At 38.7% G+C, this 24,135-nt stretch overlaps 1 protein-coding gene across 5 annotated transcripts; it reads left to right on the forward strand.

The window, feature by feature from the left end:
- Positions 1–260: 260 nt before the first annotated feature.
- On the forward strand, positions 261–23,849 carry LOC127628794 (calcium/calmodulin-dependent protein kinase type 1D-like). Of its 5 annotated transcripts, XM_052105686.1 has the most exons (14): positions 1,919–2,005; positions 3,006–3,177; positions 9,400–9,511; positions 14,562–14,687; positions 15,089–15,163; positions 15,286–15,424; positions 17,436–17,559; positions 18,189–18,264; positions 18,822–18,934; positions 19,200–19,278; positions 20,142–20,229; positions 20,893–21,236; positions 21,365–21,462; positions 22,224–23,849. In XM_052105686.1, the coding sequence occupies exons 2-13, from the start codon at positions 3,117–3,119 to the stop codon at positions 21,429–21,431; spliced, it is 1,404 nt and encodes a 467-aa protein (XP_051961646.1). In that variant the 5' UTR covers positions 1,919–2,005; positions 3,006–3,116; the 3' UTR covers positions 21,432–21,462; positions 22,224–23,849. The 5 variants fall into 5 exon arrangements, with proteins under 5 accessions (XP_051961647.1, XP_051961646.1, XP_051961648.1 ...); XM_052105687.1 differs by lacking the exons at positions 1,919–2,005; positions 3,006–3,177 and adding an exon at positions 261–367; XM_052105688.1 differs by lacking the exons at positions 1,919–2,005; positions 3,006–3,177 and adding an exon at positions 6,717–6,785 and having other exon boundaries at positions 22,224–23,848.
- The last annotated feature ends 286 nt before the right edge of the window (positions 23,850–24,135 follow it).

The following is a 24,135-nucleotide window of genomic DNA, read 5'->3' on the forward strand; positions in this document are numbered from 1 at the left end:
TTGCTTAAACTTAAGTTCCTACCAAATAAGGGGTGTTTTTCTGTAACTGGCTGATTGCTTTTGGTGTTGTGGTTGTAGAGGTGTGTCCCACCACTAGAGGGCATCCTACAATAGTTTTACAAGGAACAACAGGACGCTTTTCGGTGAATACGGATCTTGTCAAGATTGAATTTGATTGCAGTATGAGGGTGAGTAAATTATTAAATTTTAATGTTTGCGTGAACCTTCCCTTTAAGTTGTCTCCTCTCTCATACAGTGCATTACAAGTATCTGAAGTCTGAAATCAACACATGATCTCATTCTCTGATTTATCCAACAGCAGATCTCAGATCAGTTGAACTTGGACGATTGATGGAAACAGCATCAGGTACATACAGTAGATCAGTCTATTTAAATATGCTGCAGGTTAAGCCAAGCTGGCCTAATTGGTTGGCATCCATTTGATGGGTCTCTTACAGGGTTAAGTGGGAAGATTATTCTAGATCAGTCAAGATACTGAATTAGACTCGGGTCTGATCTTAGCTGATGCAGAAACCTCGAATTATATGCCATCATCAGGGTTGGGAGGGTTAATTTTGAAATGTATTCCACTACAGATTACAGATTACATGCTGTAAAATGTCATTTGTAATGTATTCCTGTAGATTACTCAATGTCAGTAACGTATTCTAAATACTTTGGATTACTTCTTCAGCACTGGTAGATTTTTTTCACTTGTTTTGACTATAAAAAGTTTGCCAGTACAGTAAGACAAAATACATGTTTGTATTGGAATACAGTTACAGATATTTGTATTTTAAATACGTTTTCCCGTTACATGCATACCGTTACTCCCCAACTCTGGCCGTCATACAACACGTTAGAGCAGATCGATCTTTAACCTCTACAATCAAGAGCCTTGCATGGCAGCTCTGCCGTCATAAGTGTGTGATGTGTGTGTGTGAATGTGTGTGCGATTGAGTGAATGGGACACAGTGTAAAGTGTTTGGTAACCGCTAAGGTTAAAAAAGGTGCTATATAAGTGCAGACCATTTACCATTTCATAAGTACCAAAAATAGATTATGGTCTGGTAAAAAGTTTCTAAGTCAGTTTCAATGTGACCTTTCTATGACTTAAAGGAAAATGTCCTGTCTAACTTCACTATCGTCAGTTTTACTTAATCCTCCCATGTTCATATTGCTCAAATAAATCATGTAACCAAGGAAAGTTGATTCAACTAAAAAAATAGTCTTGACAGCTTTATTTGATGCATTTGCATATGAATATTTTTTGTTTTTCTTTCTTTCTCTTTTTTCCTTTCTTTCATAATTTCTTATTTTTTTCCTTTTTTCCTTTCCTTCATCACTTCTTTTTCTTTCTTTTTTTTCTTAATTTTTTCCCATTCATTCTTTCTATCTTATCATTCTCTCTCTCTCTCTCTCTCTCTGTCTTTCAACCTCAATCACCCTATCCAAGTTACATAATACTTAATAAGTCACTCATCGATATACATCATTGTTTTGAAGAGGGTGAGGAATGTCTTTAATTGAGCAGGTGCAGTTCTATCGGGAAGACACGCAGGCTTGAGTGAAGTTTGAGATGCCATTTATTTGATAGATGTAAAACGGGAGGTGATGTTTCTCTCTTTGGCGTAGGCCCCGTCCGGCAGTCCGAGGGAGTTGTACCCGGAACCGTCATGTCCTGCCGGAGATAGGAGGCAGGGGCGAGGAGCCTACCCCCCTGCGGGACAGGACTCAACTGGTGGTGGTGGGGTGGTGGAGGTTGCAGTGTAAGCACACTGAAACAGCAATGTGATAGATTGTGAGCGGACTTATAAAGCAATGGCTTGCGTGCGAGTGGCTAGGAGTTACCCAGCTAATGATGTGATGATGTACACCTGCTGGTCTTCCCACTAGAACTACGCTCCACTTCCATTGACATCAGTGTCAGATTATCAGTGGCTTTACTGCAGAAGCACAATGGAGGTTTGTCAGAAATAATCCGCTTGGAAGAGAATTGCTTTAGGTATGATGCAGTAAAAAAGTGTACAACATATAATACATAAGACAAAATTACATTAACAAAGAGGCATTTTCAAAGATGGCTTCTGTTAGTCCTGCTGTGCTGGCAGCACATTTTGTTTTGGTTTTGGCTTGGCAGAATGACTGATGAGTTTGCAGGTGGGATTTACAGGAAAGATGACTGAAAGACTGCCAAAGGAGGATTCTTTAAAAAAAACTTTTTAGTTTTCATGCAGTTGAATATAGATGAATAATATGTGATGAAGATTTGATTAATTTGAACCATATAAAGAGCCCCATTATAAAGGCGCATGCTGTGCTTGCATAAGTCACCTCACCTCTGGTGAATGGCAATAGATAATCTAGTTAAAGGAATATTCTGGGTTTAATGCAGAGCATTAACAGCATTAGTGGCAACATTTTGATTTCCACAAATGTATTTTGACTGGTTCTTCATGTTCTTAAAAGAGGTTACAGTGAGGCACTTACAATGGAAGTAAATGGAGCTAATATTTGGAGGGTTCAAAGCTAACAATTTGAAGCTAACAATTTTATACATTACATTAGCACTTACATTAATTCTTCTGTTAAAACCTGTGGATTATATGAGCTGTAAAGTTGTCTAAATTGTCATTCTTACAGTCGTTTTTGGGGTTTGGGCTTTACATTGTCATGGCAACGATGTAAGCCAGATATAGGTATCTGGCGCAAAGCGTATACTAAAGAGTGCAGTTCACAATGTGATTTCTCAGTGATTCCATTCCTTTGATTGCATCTGTACAGGGTTTGAAATATTTATCGACAGTGATTCACATCCTGTGTGAGACCCCCTTAAGTGGAAACATGTTCCATGTCTCCACATCCAAATTCCCATTTACGCAAGTCAGCCTCCCTGAAATAGAATTATCTAGAGATCATCATGTCCGGTTATCTGCCTTGCATCCTTTTTCTTCCATGGCAACACTGTACACAGACTGTTTTAATGAGAGAACTGTCTCACCCAGGTCCCTCTGCCTCCCAGGATACATACGACGATATCTTAAGAGAAAGACAGACTTCAACTTGTGTTCCTTGAAATATAACGCCTCGCAACTGCCTTGTGTTTTTGACCAGCAATGCCATCATATTTTATTAAGCAACACAAAGCACTCGTCAGTAAAAGACATCAACACAAAGGTAAGCCATGCAAATGAGACTTCTGACTTCAAATAATGCTTCCATTACTTCCATTTGTGCTTCCATTTGTTGGTTTGTAAATGGTAAAGAATTACCAGGTGTGTCCATCCTTTTGACTAGTACAAAATGTGTAGTTCTGACTCTGAACTATGTTTGGATGAGACGTTTTTTGAAGCTGCACGTTCTATTAATGCACCATGTTGCTATGATGCTTGTCAACAGCAAACAGCAAGGCCAGAAACATACTTTACTCAAGTATGCATATGCAGATGCGAGCACTTGGCCAATGCATTGCCAACGTGCGGCCTGATTGAACACGCTTAAAGGTCCATCCATCCATCCATCTTCAACCGCTTATCCGAAGTCGGGTCGCGGGGGCAGCTGCTCCAGCAGGGGGCCCCAAACTTCCCTATCCCAATCCACATTAACCAGCTCTGACTGGGGGACCCCGAGGCGTTCCCAGGCCAGTGTGGAGATGTAATCTCTTCACCTAATCCTGGGTCTTCCCCGAGGCCTCCTCCCAGCTGGACGTGCCTGAAACACCTCCCTAGGGAGGCGGCCAGGGGGCAACCTTACCAGATGCCCAAACCACCTCAACTGACTCCTTTCGACGCAAAGGAGCAGCGGCTCTACTCCGAGCTCCTCACGGATGACTGAGCTCCTCACCCTATCTCTAAGGGAGAAGCCCACCACTCTTCTGAGGAAGCCCATTTCTGCCGCTTGTACTCGCGACCTAGTTCTTTCGGTCATGACCCAACCTTCATGACCATAGGTGAGGGTAGGAACAAAAATTGACCGGTAGATCGAGAGCTTTGCCTTCGGCTCAGCTCTCTTTTACGTGACTAACGGTGCGATAGAGCGACTGCAATACCGCTCCCGCTGCCCCGATTCTCCGGCCAACCTCCCGCTCCATTGTCCCCTCACTCGTGAACAAGACCCCGAGGTACTTGAACTCCTTCACTTGGGGCAAAACCTCATTTCCTACCTGGAGTACGCACTCCATCGGTTTCCTGCTGAGAACCATGGCCACGCTTAAAGGTGCACTCAGTAAATGTTTCCTCATTAAAAACATTTTTACGTCTAAAGACATGAATTTTAATGTATCAGTTTATGCTGGAAATCATGACCTCTCACATTAAAATGAAGTCTCCTGTCATATTAGTAACCTTATAAAAGCTGTTTTATTCTACATGGAGAGTGTCCACACATGGGGGCTGCCATGTTGGAATCACATGACCAGCCGAATACTGCTCGTTTAATCTCAGTAACCGTCCTGTTATTTGACACTTTCCCTCATTGATTAAAGTCATCATGGCTGACTGTGAATACTACATTTCTACAATGACATCTGAAACTGAAAACTATTGATTTTAAATGATGCAGCATCCAAGCCACTAGGTGTCAGTGTAAGTCCAAGATGGCACAAAGGCAAAAGTTACTGATTGCACTTTTAACGTGAGCTAGTGAGTTACTGTGGTGGTAACAACACTTAGTACTGAATGGGACGATTGAGTTACCTTCAAAGGTTTGTGCTATAAAAATGTGTTGAGTTGTGATTTGCGGCCTGATGCAATTTGGAACGCAACTACTCAATTGAGCTTGCGTAGCTAGAAGTGTCTGTGTTTACAAAGTTTCGTAGAGTATGTTTCGACCTTAAACTATTTTACTTGGGGGAAGAATTGTGATTCCCCATAATTATTATTAATAAATGTAACCCTTTATTGCACATTTGTGCCTTTTATCATATTGCTTTTGCCCAATTTTATAAAAGCTTTAAGCCACTTAAGTTTGTGTAGTTCAGTGATTTCATCATGGTTAATAGAGTTACACCCTTTAATCATGATAGAATCAATGTAGCACACGGCCTCATGTTAATAATGACTTCATTCAACTATTAAATCTAAAAGAAAAATATAACTTAACTGTTGTCACATGTTTAGTTAAACGAGATCTAAAATTCCAGTTTGAGATTGCGCAAGCCTATTAAACCAGGAAGTGTCACACTGTGTATAAGAGTGTGATTATCCTGTGTGGCCCAACAGGTTGCATGTGGTAATCTCACACTTCAACTGGGTTCAACTGCAATATACACGAGTGGAGAACTCTGATTCAACTTATTATGAGTTTTTAGATCTTTCTACTTTTCATTTCACAAATCCTTATGTCTTTTCCGTGCCTTCTGAATGCATGATTTAAAAATATGGTGTGCATTTGCTAAAGCCTTACGTAATCCTATAAGCTCACTTTCTTGTGACACTACCAGGCAAGATGAAGATCTGCCTCAATACTCTTCCTCAAATCAAGACCATTTTATTATGACTGTTTTAGTGCTATCACGTATTAGTTTCTTTCATGCTATCTGTATATTATGTTTGTGAAAATAGTTTGTTGTCTAGTTGAATGTTTAAAGACCTGGCTGGTTACCAAAAGGTTGTCGGTTCAAATCCCTCAAGGATTGATCCATGAAATATCACTATTGTGCCCTCACTGCTCAACAGACATTTGGATAAATCTTTCAAAACCCCTTACCCGGCCTAAGTATTAAACTTACATGGCATGAAACTCAGAACCACGAGTTTGGCGACTCTTTTCAACTGTAAGTGCTTTATATACCAAGAAAGGTGTTCCGTGAGGTCAAATTGTACTTGGTTAAAAAAACCCAGAGCAAATAATTTTTACGGTTGTTGTTACTACATCCAGAACTGGACTGGGAAGAGAAATCGGCCTGGGATTTTACATAGCAACTGGCCCAAAAGTTGAGCGGGGGGGTGTTCGCTGTCCTTTTCTGCATATTGCGGCGCTGTTTTGTGGTCCTTTCTGCATAACGCGGCGGCTCGTTTTAGTTTATTGCGGCCCATTCGGACAATTTTGCGGCCGACCCACCATCCTGCTTGGTTCTCCCGATGGCCAGTCTGCCCCTGATTGGCCCCAAAGTCCGTCGGCCCACCGGGAATATGACCGGCATGCCAGATCACCAGACCAGCCCAGTCCAGTATATATTTGGGTGCAGCCCTAGACTTGCATTGAAGGAGGAACCATAGTCCTATACAGTAGAGACCAGAATATCACAGAGACTTGGGGATGGCCTTTTTTTTTTTCTTTTTTTTTACTTGGGCCAGTATGCAATTACTTAGCAACCTCCTAAAGCACCATAGCAACTGCATAGCAACACCCCAGCAACCACTTAGCTGTGCTCTGGCAACCACTTGGAACACTTTAGCAACCGCGTACTGTTTTCATTTTAAACTGCAAGGTTCCCAATGCAGTTAAATTCAGTTTTATACATATAGCACTCTTTTTTACAATACCGTTCCAAAGTAACGTTACAGTGGAATGGAACAACACCCTAAGATGTTATGTAGATGAAGAAATAACCTTGGCAGGAGATGAGACAATATAGACAAATGCAATGTGGTGATCTCACATATTCAGTACAAGCAACCTTGAGGACGCCTTTCACCGCTCACCCCTCCTTCCTCATTGACAGTACATGTCATCTCCAAACTGTTAGTTATTTCTGCACCAGTCGCCAAGCTTAATCTGTCCAGACTGCAGCAGGCTTTTAGCAGGAGAGTCAGAGAAGAGCCGTGTAGCGCACTTACCTCTAGGTAAGTCAAAGGACGGGACCATGGCCCTGGTAAAGAGGATTGCTCTCCCGTTCACAGGAGACGCCACTTGAGACTTCTGCTATAGAACAGGTCACATGTTACCTTTACAGTGTTCATGTTACTACAATTTAGCTACTTATCAGTTACAATGTAGTAAATGTGTATTTATTTTTATTGGTCAAAACTATTGAAATGAATTACTTGTGCACATGGACATTGTAATGTAAAGTGTTGTAGATTTTGTCAGTATAGCGAATGTGTTCATTTCATGCTCGGAACAAATGATTATTAAAAGCGTTATCAATATTCATTTTGCACCACATTGTCATTAATATGAGGGTGCATATAAAAGATTTTGCATATCAACGATATTGCAACTATTGCAGTAATTGCACAGGAATGGGCATCATTGTATTTCGGATGCATGTCTTCATCCTCGAAATCTGTGCACCGTGCCCTCTCTTCACATGTCATTCTCTGTCGATGCTGTCCTTGTTTGCACTTCGATAGTTTCTGCAAGAGGCAAAAATCGTGCTGGATTTGTTGCTGGTCTCTGAAATAATCACCCCTGCTTATGGATGCATCAGAATGCATATTATGTTAAAGATAATTAATGCATCAAATTACAAAGCATCACCTGTGCAGGTTGAAGGTGCATGCAGGATTTGTGAATGTAAACCCTTTGGATGATGTGGTGCATAAGTCATAAAAACTAGTTTGGAGTTATTAATTTTAAATATTGAATGTATAATGAAAAATAGAAGTATTTCTATTAGTTATGTATATATATATACATAATATTAATTCATTCTTTTTTATTGACAGTTATTTATTTTTATTTATTATATTTTAGTTATTTAAATAAAATAGAACAAATATTTGAAAACAATATATAAAATTAATACAATTATAATTAACAAAATACTATTAATACTATTTGTATCAATTACAAATAAATGTAATATCAAAATACCATATAAAAATATAATGTGTAATATTTATATTTAATTAAATACATAATTATATTTTATTCAAATCAGACTTTTTTACTTTTAATTTAAGAATACATCTCCAATTAAATATAAAATAATTCTGTGATTTTTGATCATAAAATGTTTTATTTTCTTTCATATTTTATTTTATTAAAATTTTATTTTAAATTTTATATTTTAAAAATAGGCCTATATTTATCCAATTTGTAAGTAATAAAATATGGCATTAATTTTAAATGAAATAATTAACAATGTAATATTTTTTAAATATATTTTTTAAGGATATATATATATATATAAGTTAATTTATCTAATTATTTTTAATAAATAGGAGAATTTTGACTAATTTGCTAATTATTACTAATTGCTAATTATTTACTAATTATGTTTTTAGTTAATAACATGTTACAAGTAATCATGGTTTAACAAAGGCATTAAACATTATATAATGAGGAGGATGACACAACCTTTAAGTTCAGACAAGGCCTGCCATTTTTTGCAGTCCTCTTATGCCTCTTAATCGTATGTTCTTTTTACCCATTTTTACCCACCCCATTGTATTCAATCCCTTGTTAGTAACAAATTGGCAATATTTTTGGCTATTGCACTTATATAAAATTCAAGTGACCTCATGAACTTCAGTGGCGATTTGTTTTAAGGTAATCTCAAAAGTTCAGGTGTCTTTAACCTGTTATGTAAGTGGAATGAGAGCAAGATTTGTGAATTGTACAGCAATTTCTGGCGTTTGAAGAACACCTTTTATGAAGAAACCTTGGAATAAACAGAAATAGACAGGGTGCATGGCCGATCATTGCAGACATCCTAGCAATTTCTGCTGTCTTTGTGCGCCGTTGATGGGTTTGATTTAAACATGTCGCTTTTTCAGTTTTCTGGCTGTATTTTGTTGAAGATGATGACAAATACATTCAATCATTTTACACATGTGGATTCCTTTGTGTTGAAATTGGACAGGTCAAGGCAGTTCGAAGACAAATCTAAAAATGCATTTGTCTGTTTAAACCAAAGACACCCTCTTTGAATAAATGTGATCAAGCCAGAGATTTCAGTTAAATTAGGATCAGGTTTATTTATAGATGTTGCTTTTGAAGCATTTTAATAGAAAACATTTGAAAAATATTTGCATTAAGATGCACATGTTTTGGCTGTCTGAATGTTGACCTGCCAACACATGATTAGCGTTTCGGAGAACAGTCTTAAAGCCATATACGAAAGCCAATAAGGATCTCTGAAATGTTTAAACAGGACAGCCCATGAGACACACAAACACCTAAACAGAAAGAGCAGATATTCAAGTGTGGGTTCAAATAATCAATAATGGGTTAGGGGCTCAAATTGAGCTCCAGCACAGATTTTAATCTTACACTAGAAATCCTAAAAATCTCAAAGGATACAAAGGAGTTCTGATGTTTGATCTTGATTTGGAATATTGATTGATGGGATTATACAGGAATACATGCTGTATGGCTCCAGGAATATTAGGCAGCCAGTAAAGGTATCTAACTTTTTTCAGGACAGACTGTCATAAATCACAGATGTAGTTATTTATGGGCCATTTTATAAAGCGGTTAAGTTTCTTTTTGAATCCGTTTTCTCTCCTCCAGAAATCCCTGTTGAAGCACACGCTGAAATGGGCCGAAAGCAGAGTGAGGTTGATTGGAAAAAGAGCACGGATAACATCCAGGATGTTTTCGAATTCATGGAGGTGCTCGGATCGTAAGTACATTTCCTCAATTTGCACAATAATATAATATGTCTAAAAAATGTTAATGGTTTATTTACATAGTAATAGGGAATGTATTCTGACTTTCTGGAAAACTGGATTCTGAATAGTCAGTTGACCTCCTCAGTCTACGTGATGAAATTATTTTTAGATAAAAAATTGAAAGAAACCTCTTACTGGGCTAAAACATTTATATTGCTTAAAGGAATGTTTCTGGTTCAATAAAAATTAAGCTCAATCGACATCAGTTCTGGCATAATGTTGAAATTATTTCAACTCATCCCTCATTTATTTAAAAATAGATTGCGTTGGGGGCCTGGGTAACTCAGCGAGTAAAGACCCCGACTATCACACCTGGAGTCGCAAGTTCGAATCCAGGGCGTGCTGAGTGACTCCAGCCAGGTCTCATAAGCAACCAATTGGCCAGGTTGGGTCAACCTCCTTGTGGTCACTATAATGTGGTTCTCGCTCTCGGTGATAATATTTTTTTATTATCCCCTTTTCTCCCAATTTGGAATGACCAATGTGGGCTTTCCCACTACACGGTATAGCTCGACTCGACTCTGGGTCAAGCACCCCTTTTTGGGGTGTTCCAATGTGAATAGTACCTGGTACTTTTTTAGTACCACCTTGGTCGAGGTTCCAAGCGAGCCGAGCCGATAGTAAAAGTGACGTCAAAATCCTGCAGATCACTGATTGGTCAGAGAGAATCGTCACTACCAGCGTCACTGGATTTTCGACACAGGACATCAACCCGCTAGTTTAAAAGTTAGCTTCAGCGATAGCAGTATTATTTGTTCACGCAACTTTCAAATAGTAAAAAGAAATAGATGTGCGCAAAACCACACCGTGATCAATAAACGAGGTGCAGGCGTTCCTCTCGTTAGCGCGAATGACACTAAAAAGTCTTTCAGGAAGTGTCTCAGCTATTGGCCGCACACGGCTACCACCAGACCTACCAACAGTGTAGGGAAAAGTTAAAAAAACTTAAGTGACTACAGAACCATCAAGGACCACAACAGCCGGAGTGGTTCAAACAGAAGAAAGTGGCACTTGTTCGACCAAATGGACGCTATCTATGGCAATAGACCGGGGAGCAATGGGAGAGAGAGTGCCCTGAACTCGGCCACGGCGTTATTGGAGTCCACGATGGAGGATGGTACGTTTTGTTACGTGAACTCTACACTCTGCTTGAAAGCTTCACTTTATTTAGTTGACCAGCTACTGGAAGCTTCTAAAACAACCAGGCATATTTAATTGTTACACTTGTGTAAAATCACATCTTACCACGCGTCTTGACACACTCAAGACTCTATTGGTGGTAGTCAGCGTCAAAATTTGCTGAGCTACCCAGGCCCCTGAATATCTGTACTTCTAAGCATTCTTTTGCTACCCCAGGACCATTTAAAATGTTAGACTAATGAAGGCAAAAAATTTGAAAATCTTATAAGAAAAAGTGACCAGTTACAGGTCCTAAAATGTACACACTCCATTATATATTTACATACATTTTAGCCTATTATCATTTGAAACATCTGAAATTAGAAAGCTGAAAAGCCCATGCCACTGGCCATGTTTATAGTAAGTTGTATTCTATGGAGTCATTAGCATTCAGAACAACCTCTGTAGAGATCCTGGCTATAGGTGAATCAAGGGTAAAGCTCATGTTAAGACACTTTCAGATGTTACACAAGTGTGTTAATCACTTTGGCAGAGAAGAACAGGGATCACTTATTCAGGGAACATCTAACAGGATGGAGACAGATTTGTGGTAATCTACAGGGCATGGCCTGCAATGTGCAGCCCTTAGACATTACTGATGGTGGCTCCTTCCAAAAATAGGGGACAAAATACTTTTCTTTCTCAGTAAATGGTCAGTGAACGCGGTGCGTGGTGCTGAACCTTCACAAAACGTTTATTGTCAATCTCAGGGAGCCTGGATAGCTCAGCGAGTAAAGACGCTGACTACCACACCTGGAGTCTTGAGTTTGAATCCAGGGCGTGGATTGATTAGGAGACCTGACTCCAGCCAGGTTTTCTAAGCAACCAAATTGGCCGGTTGCTAGGGAGGGTAGAGTCACATGGGGTAACCTCCTCATGGTCACTATAATGTGGTTCTCGCTCTTAGTGGGGTGCATGTTGAGTTGTGCGTGGATGCTGCGGAGAAGCCTCCACACGCGCTAGGTCTCCGTGGTAACGCGCTAAACAGGCCACGTGATAATATGCACGGATTGACACTTTTTGTCACTGGTGTTACTTTGTAGTTTTTGGAACAATAAATACATTTTAGAAATGTTATTAATGCACATGTAGTTAGAGGCACAGAAGTATTATTATAAATCAGTTATATGTCAAATATGAGAAAAAACACTCCAAAGATTTTTATCCTCTAATATTCGTTACTGAGATTACTAGATTAGAAATAAAGAGGGTAATTTAGGACTGTCCTCAGCTATACTTAACGAATGAAAACATGGCACCTTTCCATCTTATCCACCACCTCTGTACAAGTGCCCCATGATGAACATCCAGAACCCTTACTCAATCTGATCTGTTCACTTGATCAGAGCCAGGGGTGCTGGAATTATGTGAATAATCTCTCTGTTTGTCACTTTACCAAATAACACCATCTCTAGATCTTGCCAGAAGCTCCTCTATATGTTTGGCAATACTGTGCTTGACTTATACAATTATAAATATAAGTTATAATCCTGAGATGTGTATTAATAGCATTAATAGCAATTTTATGCATAATAACACCAATAACAGCTTTATTAAAGCTTATTCACACAAAGTTGTCACTGGTGCTACTGGTCATCACTGAGGAGTGGTAACACCAGTGACGGTAACACCAGTGACGGTAACACCAGTGACGATTTTCATGAAATATGCATTTTATAAAATGGCAGCTGCAGCACTTAAAACAACATGTTGCTAATCATTGTTGATTGGAATGTTGGAATTTCATTTAGTTATGTCATGCATGTGATGACATTTAATGTGTTTAAAACACATGATGTGTTTTTTTAGATACAAATTTATCATAACACAATGCTTTGTTGTTGTTGTTGTTTGGTTTGAGAATATCGGCACTGTGTTTTGAGACTGAGTTAACAACCTCAAATGTACGGTGCAAATACAAAACCAGATCTGAGAAGATTTTAATTTACATGGTGGTAAACAGAGCGACTTATTTATACACTGCCATTCTGCTGGCCGTCAGCTAGTTTAAAGTGCAAACAAATGTGTCTAGAGAACCGTAGCCTGCCTTTGTGTCAAAACCTGCCCTTGCCATTGGTGTTAATGCCACCAGTGGGCCATTACTGGCCTTGGGGAGATGAGTACAGTGGCTTCCTCTGACAAAAACAATATGAATTATACTCCCTCAATCCCCCAACAGGCTGAAGTCATTAAAACTCATTTTTTAACCACTCCACAGATTTCATATTAGCAAACTATAGTTTTGGCAAGTCGTTCAGGACATCTACTTTGTGCATGACATGAGTAATTTTTCCAACAATTGTTAACAGACAAATTGTTTCACTTTTAATTGACTATATCACAATTCCAGTGGGTCAACTGTTAAAAAGTTAACTGTGCCTTTAAGCCGCTTGGAAAATTGTGACCAAGCCTCACCCTTTTAACTCCAAACATAACGATGGTCATTATGGCCAAAAGTTACATTTTTGTTTCCTTAGACCAGAGGACATTTCTCCATAAAGTACGATCTTTGTCCCCATGTGCACTTGCAAACTGTAGTCTGGCTTTTTTATGGCAGTTTTGGAGCAGTGGCTTATTCCTTGCTGAGCAGCCTTTCAGGTTATATCGACATAGGACTCAATTTACTGTGGATATAGATACTTGTCTACCTGTTACCTCACAGCATCTTCACAAGGTCCTTTGCTGTTGTTCTGGGATCAATTTGCACTTTTAGAACCAAACTACGTTCATCTCTAGGAGACAGAATGCGTCTCCTTCCTGAGCGGTATGATGGCTATGTGGTCCTGTGGTGTTTATACTTGTGTACTATTGTTTGTACAGATGAACGTGGTACATTCAAGTGTTTGGAAATTGCTCTCAAGGATGAACCAGATTGCATTAAAGCCAATGCATCCAGTGGCCCAATAGCTGTCAAGATTTAAGGGTAGGTTAAGTTTAAGGGCAGCCAATCCAGTTTGAGATAAATGACCAATAGGGGTGCACATTTTATCCAAAAGGTGAAAAATGATAATGTGACTCAGGTGTGAAAAAGTCCCCTGACAGACAACTTAAGAGTATCACTTAGCATTGCAACAAATGGCCATAACACTGAAGGAATCGTCAGTCACTAACATCCAAAATGGTATAAAATGGGATTTATTCGGGCCTGATGAATTTTCTCTCTCGGCCAGTACTTCTCTGAATGCATCCGGAATTCAGTGGTTTCAATGAGAGTCTACTGGTCCAGATACAGCTCTTTTCATGCAGTGATGTTCTATGAGGTTGCTAAAGTATTCTTAGTGGTTGCTAGAGTGTTGCGAGGCGGTTGCTTAGCTGTAAGTCAAAAGAGCCCAAGTCTCTTTTCTGGTCCCTAGATATGGCTCAGGTCTGTCCTTCAATGCATGTCTATGTGATGTTTGTATTTATTATTATTAGCACACATTTGTCATTTGTGTAAACCTAATCAAATGTTTATGTGTTTTGCGGGTGTTTCAGTTGCATTAAACATAATTGTTTCAGATATTATCTGGCCCGAGCCCTGGCAGTCTTTGTGTTTTTTTTTCACCAGCCTTTACATGCTGTCAGCAGTAAAAGCGGTTATATGCACGTACAAGCGGATATATGCATGCCGAGGTCTCGGCAGGTTTTAAAAGGTCACATCCTCACCTTCATTAAAACCTGCTTTACTCTCTGGAGGAAACGCCACAATGTCATTACATAAACCCAGATCATGCTCTCTCAGATCCACTGATAAAAACCTAATCCCAGTATTTGCACATCTGACCTTATCCCACCCTTATCCTCTTTCTTTCTTTCTTTTCTATCTTGCTATCATGTCTCCAGGGGAGCATTCTCAGAGGTCTTTATGGTGAAGGAGAGAAAAACAAGGAAGCTTTTCGCCATGAAGTGTTTGAAAAAGAAAAACAAAAGGGACTTGAACCTGGAGAATGAGATTGCTGTGTTGAGGAGGTGAGACTGGGAATGAAACAGACACTAGGTGATGTGCATACATGTGTATAAACAGAATATACTGTATGTTGAAATTGGACATAAAGCTGTATTCGCCAAGTATGCTTACACACACAAAATATTTTACTTTGGTAATAGAAGTGTGTAGTGTACTCACAGAAATACAACAATTAGACACAATATAATAAAATCTAAATATCTACAGAGCAACACAGACAAGATCAAATATGTACCGAAGAGTTGCTATGTACAGAAATGTGCAGAGGGTAATGAGAATGTACAGTTAGTAAAAATAAATTAAATGGTAATTGAAAGTGAAGTAGAAATTACAACATCTAATATAACACAACTCTCATCATTATTGATCTTATACAGTATTAACATGTTTTATTTTCATTTAGGATCAAACATGACAACGTTGTGTGCTTGGAGGATTTCTATGAAAGTCGGACGCATTACTACCTCGTCATGCAACTGTAAGTAACCTTCATGTATTGTCTCTTGCTAAACTGTATATTGTATCTACAGTATTTTACTGTAAAACTTATGTTTTTATGGCATGCTAATGTTTTGTTTTCCTCTGCTTGAATTCCTTCAGAGTTTCAGGTGGAGAACTGTTTGACCGGATCCTCGACCGGGGCATGTACTCCGAGTTGGATGCTAGTCTGGTTATCAGACAGGTGCTAGAAGCAGTCAGCTACCTGCACAAGAACGGCGTCGTGCACCGGGATCTCAAGGTAAAAAGCCACCACAAACACATGCTCTCTCTCTCTTTCTCTCTCTCTCTCTCTCATGGTAAATGGTCAGCACTTATATAGAGCTTTTTTTTAACAATAGAGGTTACCAAAGTGCTTTACACAGTGTCCCAATCACGCATTCACACACACATTCATACACCAATGGTGGCAGAGCTGCCATGCAAGGTGCTAACCTGCCAATGGGAGCAACTTGGGGTTCAGTGTCTTGCCCAAGGACACTTCGGCATGTGGTGTCATGTGGGCTGGGAATCGAACCGCCAACCCTGCGATTAGTGGCCAATCCGCTCTACCTTTGACCCCCTTTCGCCTTCAGAACTGCCTTAATTCTACGTGGCATTGATTCAACAAGGTGCTGAAAGCATTCTTTAGAAATGTTGGCCCATATTGATAGGATAGCATCTTGCAGTTGATGGAGATTTGTAGGATGCACATCCAGGGCACGAAGCTCCCGTTCCACCACATCCCAAAGATGCTCTATTGGGTTGAGATCTGGTGACTGTGGGGGCCATTTTAGTCATGTTCAAGAAACCAATTTGAAATGATTCAAGCTTTGTGACATGGTGCATTATCCTGCTGGAAGTAGCCATCAGAGGATGGGTACATGGTGGCCATAAAGGGATGGACATGGTCAGAAACAATGCTCAGGTAGGCCATGGCATTTTAAATGATGCCCAATCGGCACTAAGGGGCCTAAAGTGTGCCAAGAAAACATCCCCCACACCATTACACCACCACCACCAGCCTGCACAGTGGTAACAAGGCATGATGGATCCATGTTCTCATTCTGTTTACGCCAAATTCTGACTCTACCATCTGAATGTCTCAACAGAAATCGAGACTCATCAGACCAGGCAACATTTTTCCAGTCTTCAGCTGTCCAATTTTGTTGAGCTCTTGCAAATTGTAGCCTCTTTTTCCTATTTGTAGTGGAGATGAGTGGTACCCGGTGGGGTCTTCTGCTGTTATAGCCCAACCGCCTCAAGGTTGTGGCTTCACAAATGCTTTGCTGCATACCTCGGTTGTAAGGAGTGGTTATTTCAGGCAAAGTTGCTCTTCTATCAGCTTGAATCAGTCGGCCCATTCTCCTCTGACCTCTAGCATCAACAAGGCATTTTCGCCCACAGGACTGCCACATACTGGATGTTTTTCCCTTTTCACACCATTCTTTGTAAACCCTAGAAATGGTTGTGCGTGAAAATCCCAGTAACTGAGCAGATTGTGAAATACTCAGACCGGCCCGTCTGGCACCAACAACCATGCCACGCTCAAAATTGCTTAAATCACCTTTCTTTCCCATTCTGACATTCAGTTTGGAGTTCAGGAGATTGTCTTGACCAGGACCACACCCCTAAATGCATTGAAGCAACTGCCATGTGATTGGCTGATTAGATAATTGCATTAATGAGAAATTGAACAGGTGTTCCTAATAATCCTTTAGGTGAGTGTATATACCCCATAATGACAAAGCAAAAAACTGATTTTTGATAACTTTGAAAATTTATTAAAAAGTAAAAACTAAAATATCACAATGACCCTTTGCCATGACACTTGATATTTAGCTCAGATGCATCTCATTTCTCTGGAAAGGCACACACCTGTCTATATAAGGTCCCACAGCTGAAAATGCATATCAGAGCAAAACCCAAGTCATGGAGCTAAAAGAAAAAGTCAAAGGAACTACCTGCAGAGCTCAGAGACAGGATAGTGTCAAGGCACAGATCAGGGGAAGGGGAAGAGTGGAGTTGTTTTGATGAGAACTCTTTGAAGTAGTTTCAGAAGCTCTGAACATGCTTTTCAAATTGTAATAGCAATTTTTCAACTTATTGTTGATCTGACTATACGTTGTGATCAGCTGAATGCCACTTTGGTGAATCAAAGTAACAATTTCTTTCCATAAGAGCAACATCTGTACATTATGCCAAACTTTTGGGTGCCTGTATATATTTATTTATATTTAATCCACGGGTCTGTTGAATGCTTGATTCTACAGCCAGAGAATCTGCTGTACTACAGCCCTGATGAAAACTCCAAGATCATGATCAGTGATTTCGGCCTGTCTAAGATGGAAGAAAATGGCATCATGTCCACAGCCTGTGGGACTCCAGGATATGTCGGTAAGAACATTTTGTAGTCAAAATACAAAAGAGCAGAAGAGTTCTATCATGCCTTAATGAAAGAATAGATTATCTGTGAAGCTTGATGACATGTTCAAACTGTGACATCAAGTAGTCAATTAGCTAGTAGGAAATTTAGCATATGCATCAGATTTTTTGGCCTGATCTAATGAAAATGACATGACTTTGGCGACATATTTGCAAAAAAATATTACGTGGTTCCTTAAATGCGTTATGTCAGTTTCAAGGTGAAATGTACACTATGTGGCGCTAAAAGAGAGTTAAATATCCCAAACAGATGAGGTTTTTAAGGTTAATGCTGTCGAGTTTTAAATCTGCAAAATGTACCTTAATCCTAAACTTAACCAATAGTGTCCATAAAAAGCAAACGTAACATGAAAAACACAATTGCTCAGCCAACCGCGTCATTTTGCGGTGCTCTTCAGGACCCCGGTCCTTTGCACCGCAAGTGCAACGATCTATCAGTTGAGCTACCCTGGTCAAAACAAGCAAGTACAACCCCCCCAAAATGTGAAGTATTTTTAAGTGAATTGTGCCCTATCACATTTATTAAGCAAGTAAATAGGGTCAATTCTATGTTGCTTTTAACAGTCAGTATTTTCTCCTAGCCCCTGAGGTTTTAGCTCAGAAACCCTACAGCAAAGCTGTCGACTGCTGGTCTATCGGAGTCATCACCTACATCCTGTAAGTCCCTCCCTATAACTCTTGTCACTTCCAAGAAATTGATTTTTGGACCATGTGCTTTCCACAATGCACTGTAAATAGCACTTTTATTTGCAGGTAGCGATAGGCAGCTGCCAGGTTCTTTATTTGTAAACCAAAAGCTTAGAGATTAGCCATTTTAGTCAGAATGAGTCACTTGTTAATCAAAGATTGTTTAGCCTTGCTGTTCAGTGCTGCTCAGAATTACCACAATGTAACGCTTGCATGCAGACTTCAATTTATCTGTTAAATTACACCCCCTGGTGGATTGTGAATGAATTGCACTCTATGAATACCCTGCTGAAAAAACAAAACATCTTAAAAACGGTGTTCATATTAGCTGGTTTAGGCTAGTTTTGCTGGTGTTTAGCTGGTCTGACAGCCTGACCAGCTGACAAGTACCAAAAAAACAAACAAAAAAAACACCTCTAAAACCATCAAAACAGACCAGTGTAGCCAGTTTGCAATAAGCTAACAACCTCAGGCTAGTTTAAGCTGTTTGTTATGCAGAAAATGATTATGCTTCTCTATCTTCTCAGTCTCTGTGGATATCCTCCATTCTATGAAGAGACCGAGACTCGTTTGTTCTCTAAAATCATGAAGGCCCAGTACGAGTTTGACTCGCCCTTCTGGGATGATATCTCTGAGTCTGGTTAGCATCTAGCATCACCTTAATTACCTCCTATCTCTATCAGATTAATCTAACCCTGTTATATGATTCTGTAAAAATGCATGCAAATATAAAATCTGCATACTGTGCAAAGCAGAAAGTATGATAGTGGGCAAATATTTTATTACTTAGTTTGCCATACACATTTGTACAGTGTAATGGATGTTTGGAATGAGGAGGTTATGATTCTGCAGAAAATTTATATAAGCATATAGGCTTAACCTTTTTGTCATTTGTACCTTTCTAGCGAAGGACTTTATCCGCAACATGATGCAGAAGAATCCAAAGATGCGGTATACTACAGAACAGGCTCTTAGACACCCCTGGTGAGCGAGTCGTTCTGTTTCTTGATTCTGTGCTCAAACATCATTAATTTAATGGTAACTTAAACATCCATAATGACAAACCTAACGTAAGCGTCGAGGTTGTTAATCGATGGCTATTCTTCTGTTAAAGCCATCATTTTGCATTATTAATACTATATTTTTAAAAAACAGAAATTGTACTGAATAACTACACTACCCATGATCCTAAGGGGGAAGAATCCACCAATCAGAGAATCACAGCAAACAAAGTGCACTAAAAGAGCTTTGCAGCGACCGCCCACTCCTATAACGTACTGTGAACGTCGCGATTGAATCGGTCTCCCTACATTACACTCTCAAACTACTTATACATTCGATTATATCTGAATATTTTGCTATAAACTTTGAATATATTGGTTTTGTTTTATATTTTTCCATCAGTTTACATCAGTAGCAATGTTTCATGGCACTGTAGTTCATTCCCTCATGAAAGACGTTAAGTACACTTTTTTTTTTTTTTTTTTTTGTCTGATTTGCTTCAAATCTAAATTAGAAATTTTGGGATTCGCCTCAGAGTTCATAGTTCATGGTTTAGAACTCCTTTTGAACGATGAAATCCCTATGAATGGAAAAAATGAATGGGAAAAATACTTCTACAACCAAGTCGGTGGGCACTGTTGTGCTCTTTTGTTAGATTCAACTATTTTAGTGAGAACATGAAGGGCATGCACTGAAATTGTATAATGTATGTGGATGACGTATTGTTTAAGAATCCGGCATAAAGCCTTTAAAAGTCTCCTATCTTAGATAGGGGTGTCTGGCTAAAACAGGAAATCCCACTGTTTTCCATTGGCTCTGATTTTAAATCCAGCTTTGTCTTGTAGGATAATCGGAAAGACGGCCCGAAGTCAAGACATCCACCACTCCGTCAGCGTACAGATCCAGAAGAACTTTGCCAAATCTAAGTGGAAGGTAAGGTCGTGTTTCTTCTGACTTAAGAGTTTGTCTCTAGTGGTTTAATCTTTCTTCAGCTGATCTGTGGCCTGATAACACAATTAAACTTTACATTTTGTTTGTTGATTTTGCCCTCTGTCTTGCCTGTTATTGCGCCATCTGTTTGTATATTTGGAACAGACCAGTTTTGGCTCATTTTAGGCACTGGCTTGTGACATTTAAAGCTTCAGGGAGTCATTTTCTATTTCCAATTTTCACATTTAACACATGCACAGTCCTTCACTAGTTACTACCTTGCTAATGCAAGAGCTTTGACATCACAGGCAATCGATCAGGATAAAAATAGGCCTATTTAATGCAAATGTAATTTAATTACATTTAATATCAAAGCTAACTTTTAAAATTGCAAAAGTCCATGCATGCTAATTTTCGATGCGGTATCTGGTAAAAAATGTCCTGTGTGTATTTTTGCATTGTTTTGTGAGCATTTAACACTTTGTATTACATTCTGAAACATGCATATGTTGGACAAATACCTTTTAATGACATAACAGGAGTGAAAACACATTAAACTTCTTTTCAAGTAGCAAAACATCACTCAAAATAATCAGAGAAATTTTGCTCTTCTCTTTTTTTCAATTCTTTTCTGCACTGTGCTGAATTTATGCTCTTTTAACTCAGCAAGCCTTCAATGCTACTGTGGCTATAAACCACATGATGAAGGTGCAGCTGGCCCATTCTGAGGCCGGTGTCCGACAGAACCAGACTCCTCCATCTGTACCTGAGATCAAAGTTATTACAACATCCACACCTGAATCTGTCCACAAGAAGCTGCCTACGGTGCCCCCAGATCTGAACAGCAACTCGGCCAGTAATCAGATGAACGTGCCGGCCAGTTCCACTGAGTACAAGAGCCAGTATCTATCTATTCGGGTCAGCCACAGTGAGACCACACATGTTGGAACACTCTCTGTTGCAGAGAAGAACAAACATGTGTATCACTCAGAACCAGCTGATCTCAATGGGTATGTATTGTGTGAACAATATAGTTAAAAGGACCATTTAAATGTCCTTGCTCTTTATATATATATATATATATATATATTACAATTTAAATATTCTCTTAAAAATTCTATACGTTGAATTTTTTTAGGTACGCAAAAAGAAGCTCCAATCGTAATAGGCAGAACCTGCAAACTGGAGTTTGTTCTGTGATGTGATTGGCCGCATGGAAATTGTGATTTTTGACAGGTGAGTTGACTGCTTGAATTTCATATTTAAAGGGATAGTTCACCCAAAAATGAAAAATTGTCTCATCATTTACTCACCCTCATGCCATCCCAGATGTGTATGACCTCTGTACATCCATACAATGCAAGTGAATGGTGATCAGCACTTTAAAACTCCAAAAAGCACATAAAGGCAGCATAAAAGTAATCCTTAATACTCCATTGTTTAAATCTATATCTTCAGACGTGATATAATAGGTATAGGTAAGAATCAGATCAATATTTGTGTCCTTTTTCACAATAAATGCTCACTTCTGGTCGCTCTCCAATGCACGTTCATGAGGGGAGTTCAGGCAGCCTCTCGCGTGAACCACAAAATAACGTGTCTGCTTCAGCAGTTGCGTTTTTCATGTCACATTTGTTTTTCTGACACTAATGGTTAGGTTTAGGTGTAAGGTTTAGGGTTAGGAGGTTGTTTTGTTCATTTAAACCTTGATAGAGCATTAAGCTTTAAAACCTCATCCATTTGGAAGAATAGTTGATTCACTTTTAGTGCCACACAGTGGACATTTCACTTTGGAACAGCTGCGATACTACGCAATATCATTTTGCTGAAATCTTGCCACAGTTACATACTTTTCATGAGATCAGGTTTATATATGCAGTGAAAATGCTAAATGCACTCTTTGCTATGCTAACGTTAAATGTACTCTTTGCTATGCTAATGCTAAATGCACTCTTTGCTATGCTAATGCTAAATGCCTGTTTCTCTTGTTCTTTCAGGTCTGTGACCTTTCACCCAACAGCTAGCTGGTTTCTGTGGGCAGGTTCTGATGCTCTTAGCCTCTGGCAAGTGTGTTGACAAGACCATTGCTGAAATACTGAAATTTAGTGGAGTTCCTCCATATTTACAAACACTCACGGCACAAATACAACCTGTTACAAACTTGCTGCAAGGTTTTTCACAATTCAGTATCCCTGTAATAGCAGAAATGTCATCTTAGGTGCTGAACTTCAAAGTTTGTATTGTCCCAAGAGGAAACTGTTTCACATATTGATCAATGAATCTCTCTGTATTGAAACATTTGAAACAGGAGTCTGTGTTATTGGATGCTTGTGTATGTAGTGTTGGAAGTCTAATTCAGCGCTTTTGTGTGATGTATGGCTTCAGTAGTTCCTAATTTTGTGCAATAATGTGTACCGCAGTAATTCATATGCAATATGGCAAGATATGTGGTGTGTAAGTCACTTTTGCTTCTCTGCAAGCTGTATATACAGGGTGGGAGGGTTACATGCTGTAAAATGTAATTTGTAATGTATTCTGTTAGATTACTCAAGGTCAGTAATGTATTCTAAATACTTTGGATTACTTCTTCAGCACTGGTAGATTTTTTCACTTGTTTTGACTATAAAAACTCATTTATGTCTGGTAACATGTGCATGTAAAATGGCTAGAAATAGCATTTTAGCTTAGCATAAAGCTAATAATTTACTCAAGGTTTATTTTTATTTTTTCTGCTCCAAACTTACTTCAAACGTACTTCTCTGTCTGCTCATATGAATCATAAGAAAGTGTTTCACCGCTGTTCAAATGCACTTTGGATCGCATCATTTATATGTCTAAATGTTTTCCAAATGAAAGGACTAAATATTAAATGAAACAAATAACAATAAAATGCAAAGTAGTCTCTTCAGTAATCAAAATACTTTTTAAATGTAACTGTATTCTAATTACCAATGATTTGGAATACAGTTACTTATATTTTGTATTTTAAATATGTAATCCCATTACATGTATTCCGTTACTCCCCAACCCTGCGTACTGAACATATTGATAGATGATTGGATTTTATTGCTGGAATTAATAAGAAACACTCTGAAGGAGATTCCAGCCTTTTTCTTTGTTTATTTAAATAGAGTGAATGTTTATTTTTCTACTGCACAAATTAATTATTCATGTACAATATATGTATTTCTGTTTATGTTTTTCATAATAAAATTAATTAGACTGTTTAATGCTGTCTCACCACCATTAACATAATATATCACCCTTGTTCTGTGCACCATAACATAGTAATATACTTGCATATATTAACTTTACTGCTATAAATACCTTTTATTAATGATCTTGGAAGATATTATGGTTAAGTGTCCTCTGATCTACAGAAAAGGTTGATGTTCATGTAGGTTGATACTGTCAGTGCTTTGTGCAATCATTTTTAACAATAAACCCACAGATATATCAGTTTCAGTTATTTTACTGGCCTGATATTTGTGTTTTCTCTATGTTTTCATGCTTAGATTAGATTATTGTTCTACTTAAAGAAGTACTCCACCCTAAAATTGAAAATTCTGTAATTATTTACTCACCCTGCCTCATTTCCTTGCACCATATTCCACTGTATACTCTTTTGAGCTTTGTGTAAGGAACAGATTTGAGATTTAAAGGGATAGTTCACCCAAAAATAAAATTTCTCTCATCATTTACTCACCTTCATGCTATCCCAGATGTGTATGACTTTCTTTCTTCTGCTGAACACAAAGAAAGATTTTTAAAGAGAATATTTCGGCTGTGTAAGTCCAAAAAATACAAGTGAAGGGGTACCAAAATTTTAAAGCCACAAAAGCAAATAAAGGCAGCATAAACGTAATCCATATGACTTCAATGGTTAAATTAATGTATTCAGAAGTGATA

The sequence above is a fragment of the Xyrauchen texanus genome, chromosome 35 (genome assembly GCF_025860055.1).
Source record: "Xyrauchen texanus isolate HMW12.3.18 chromosome 35, RBS_HiC_50CHRs, whole genome shotgun sequence".
NCBI classification, from domain to species: Eukaryota; Metazoa; Chordata; class Actinopteri; order Cypriniformes; family Catostomidae; genus Xyrauchen; species Xyrauchen texanus.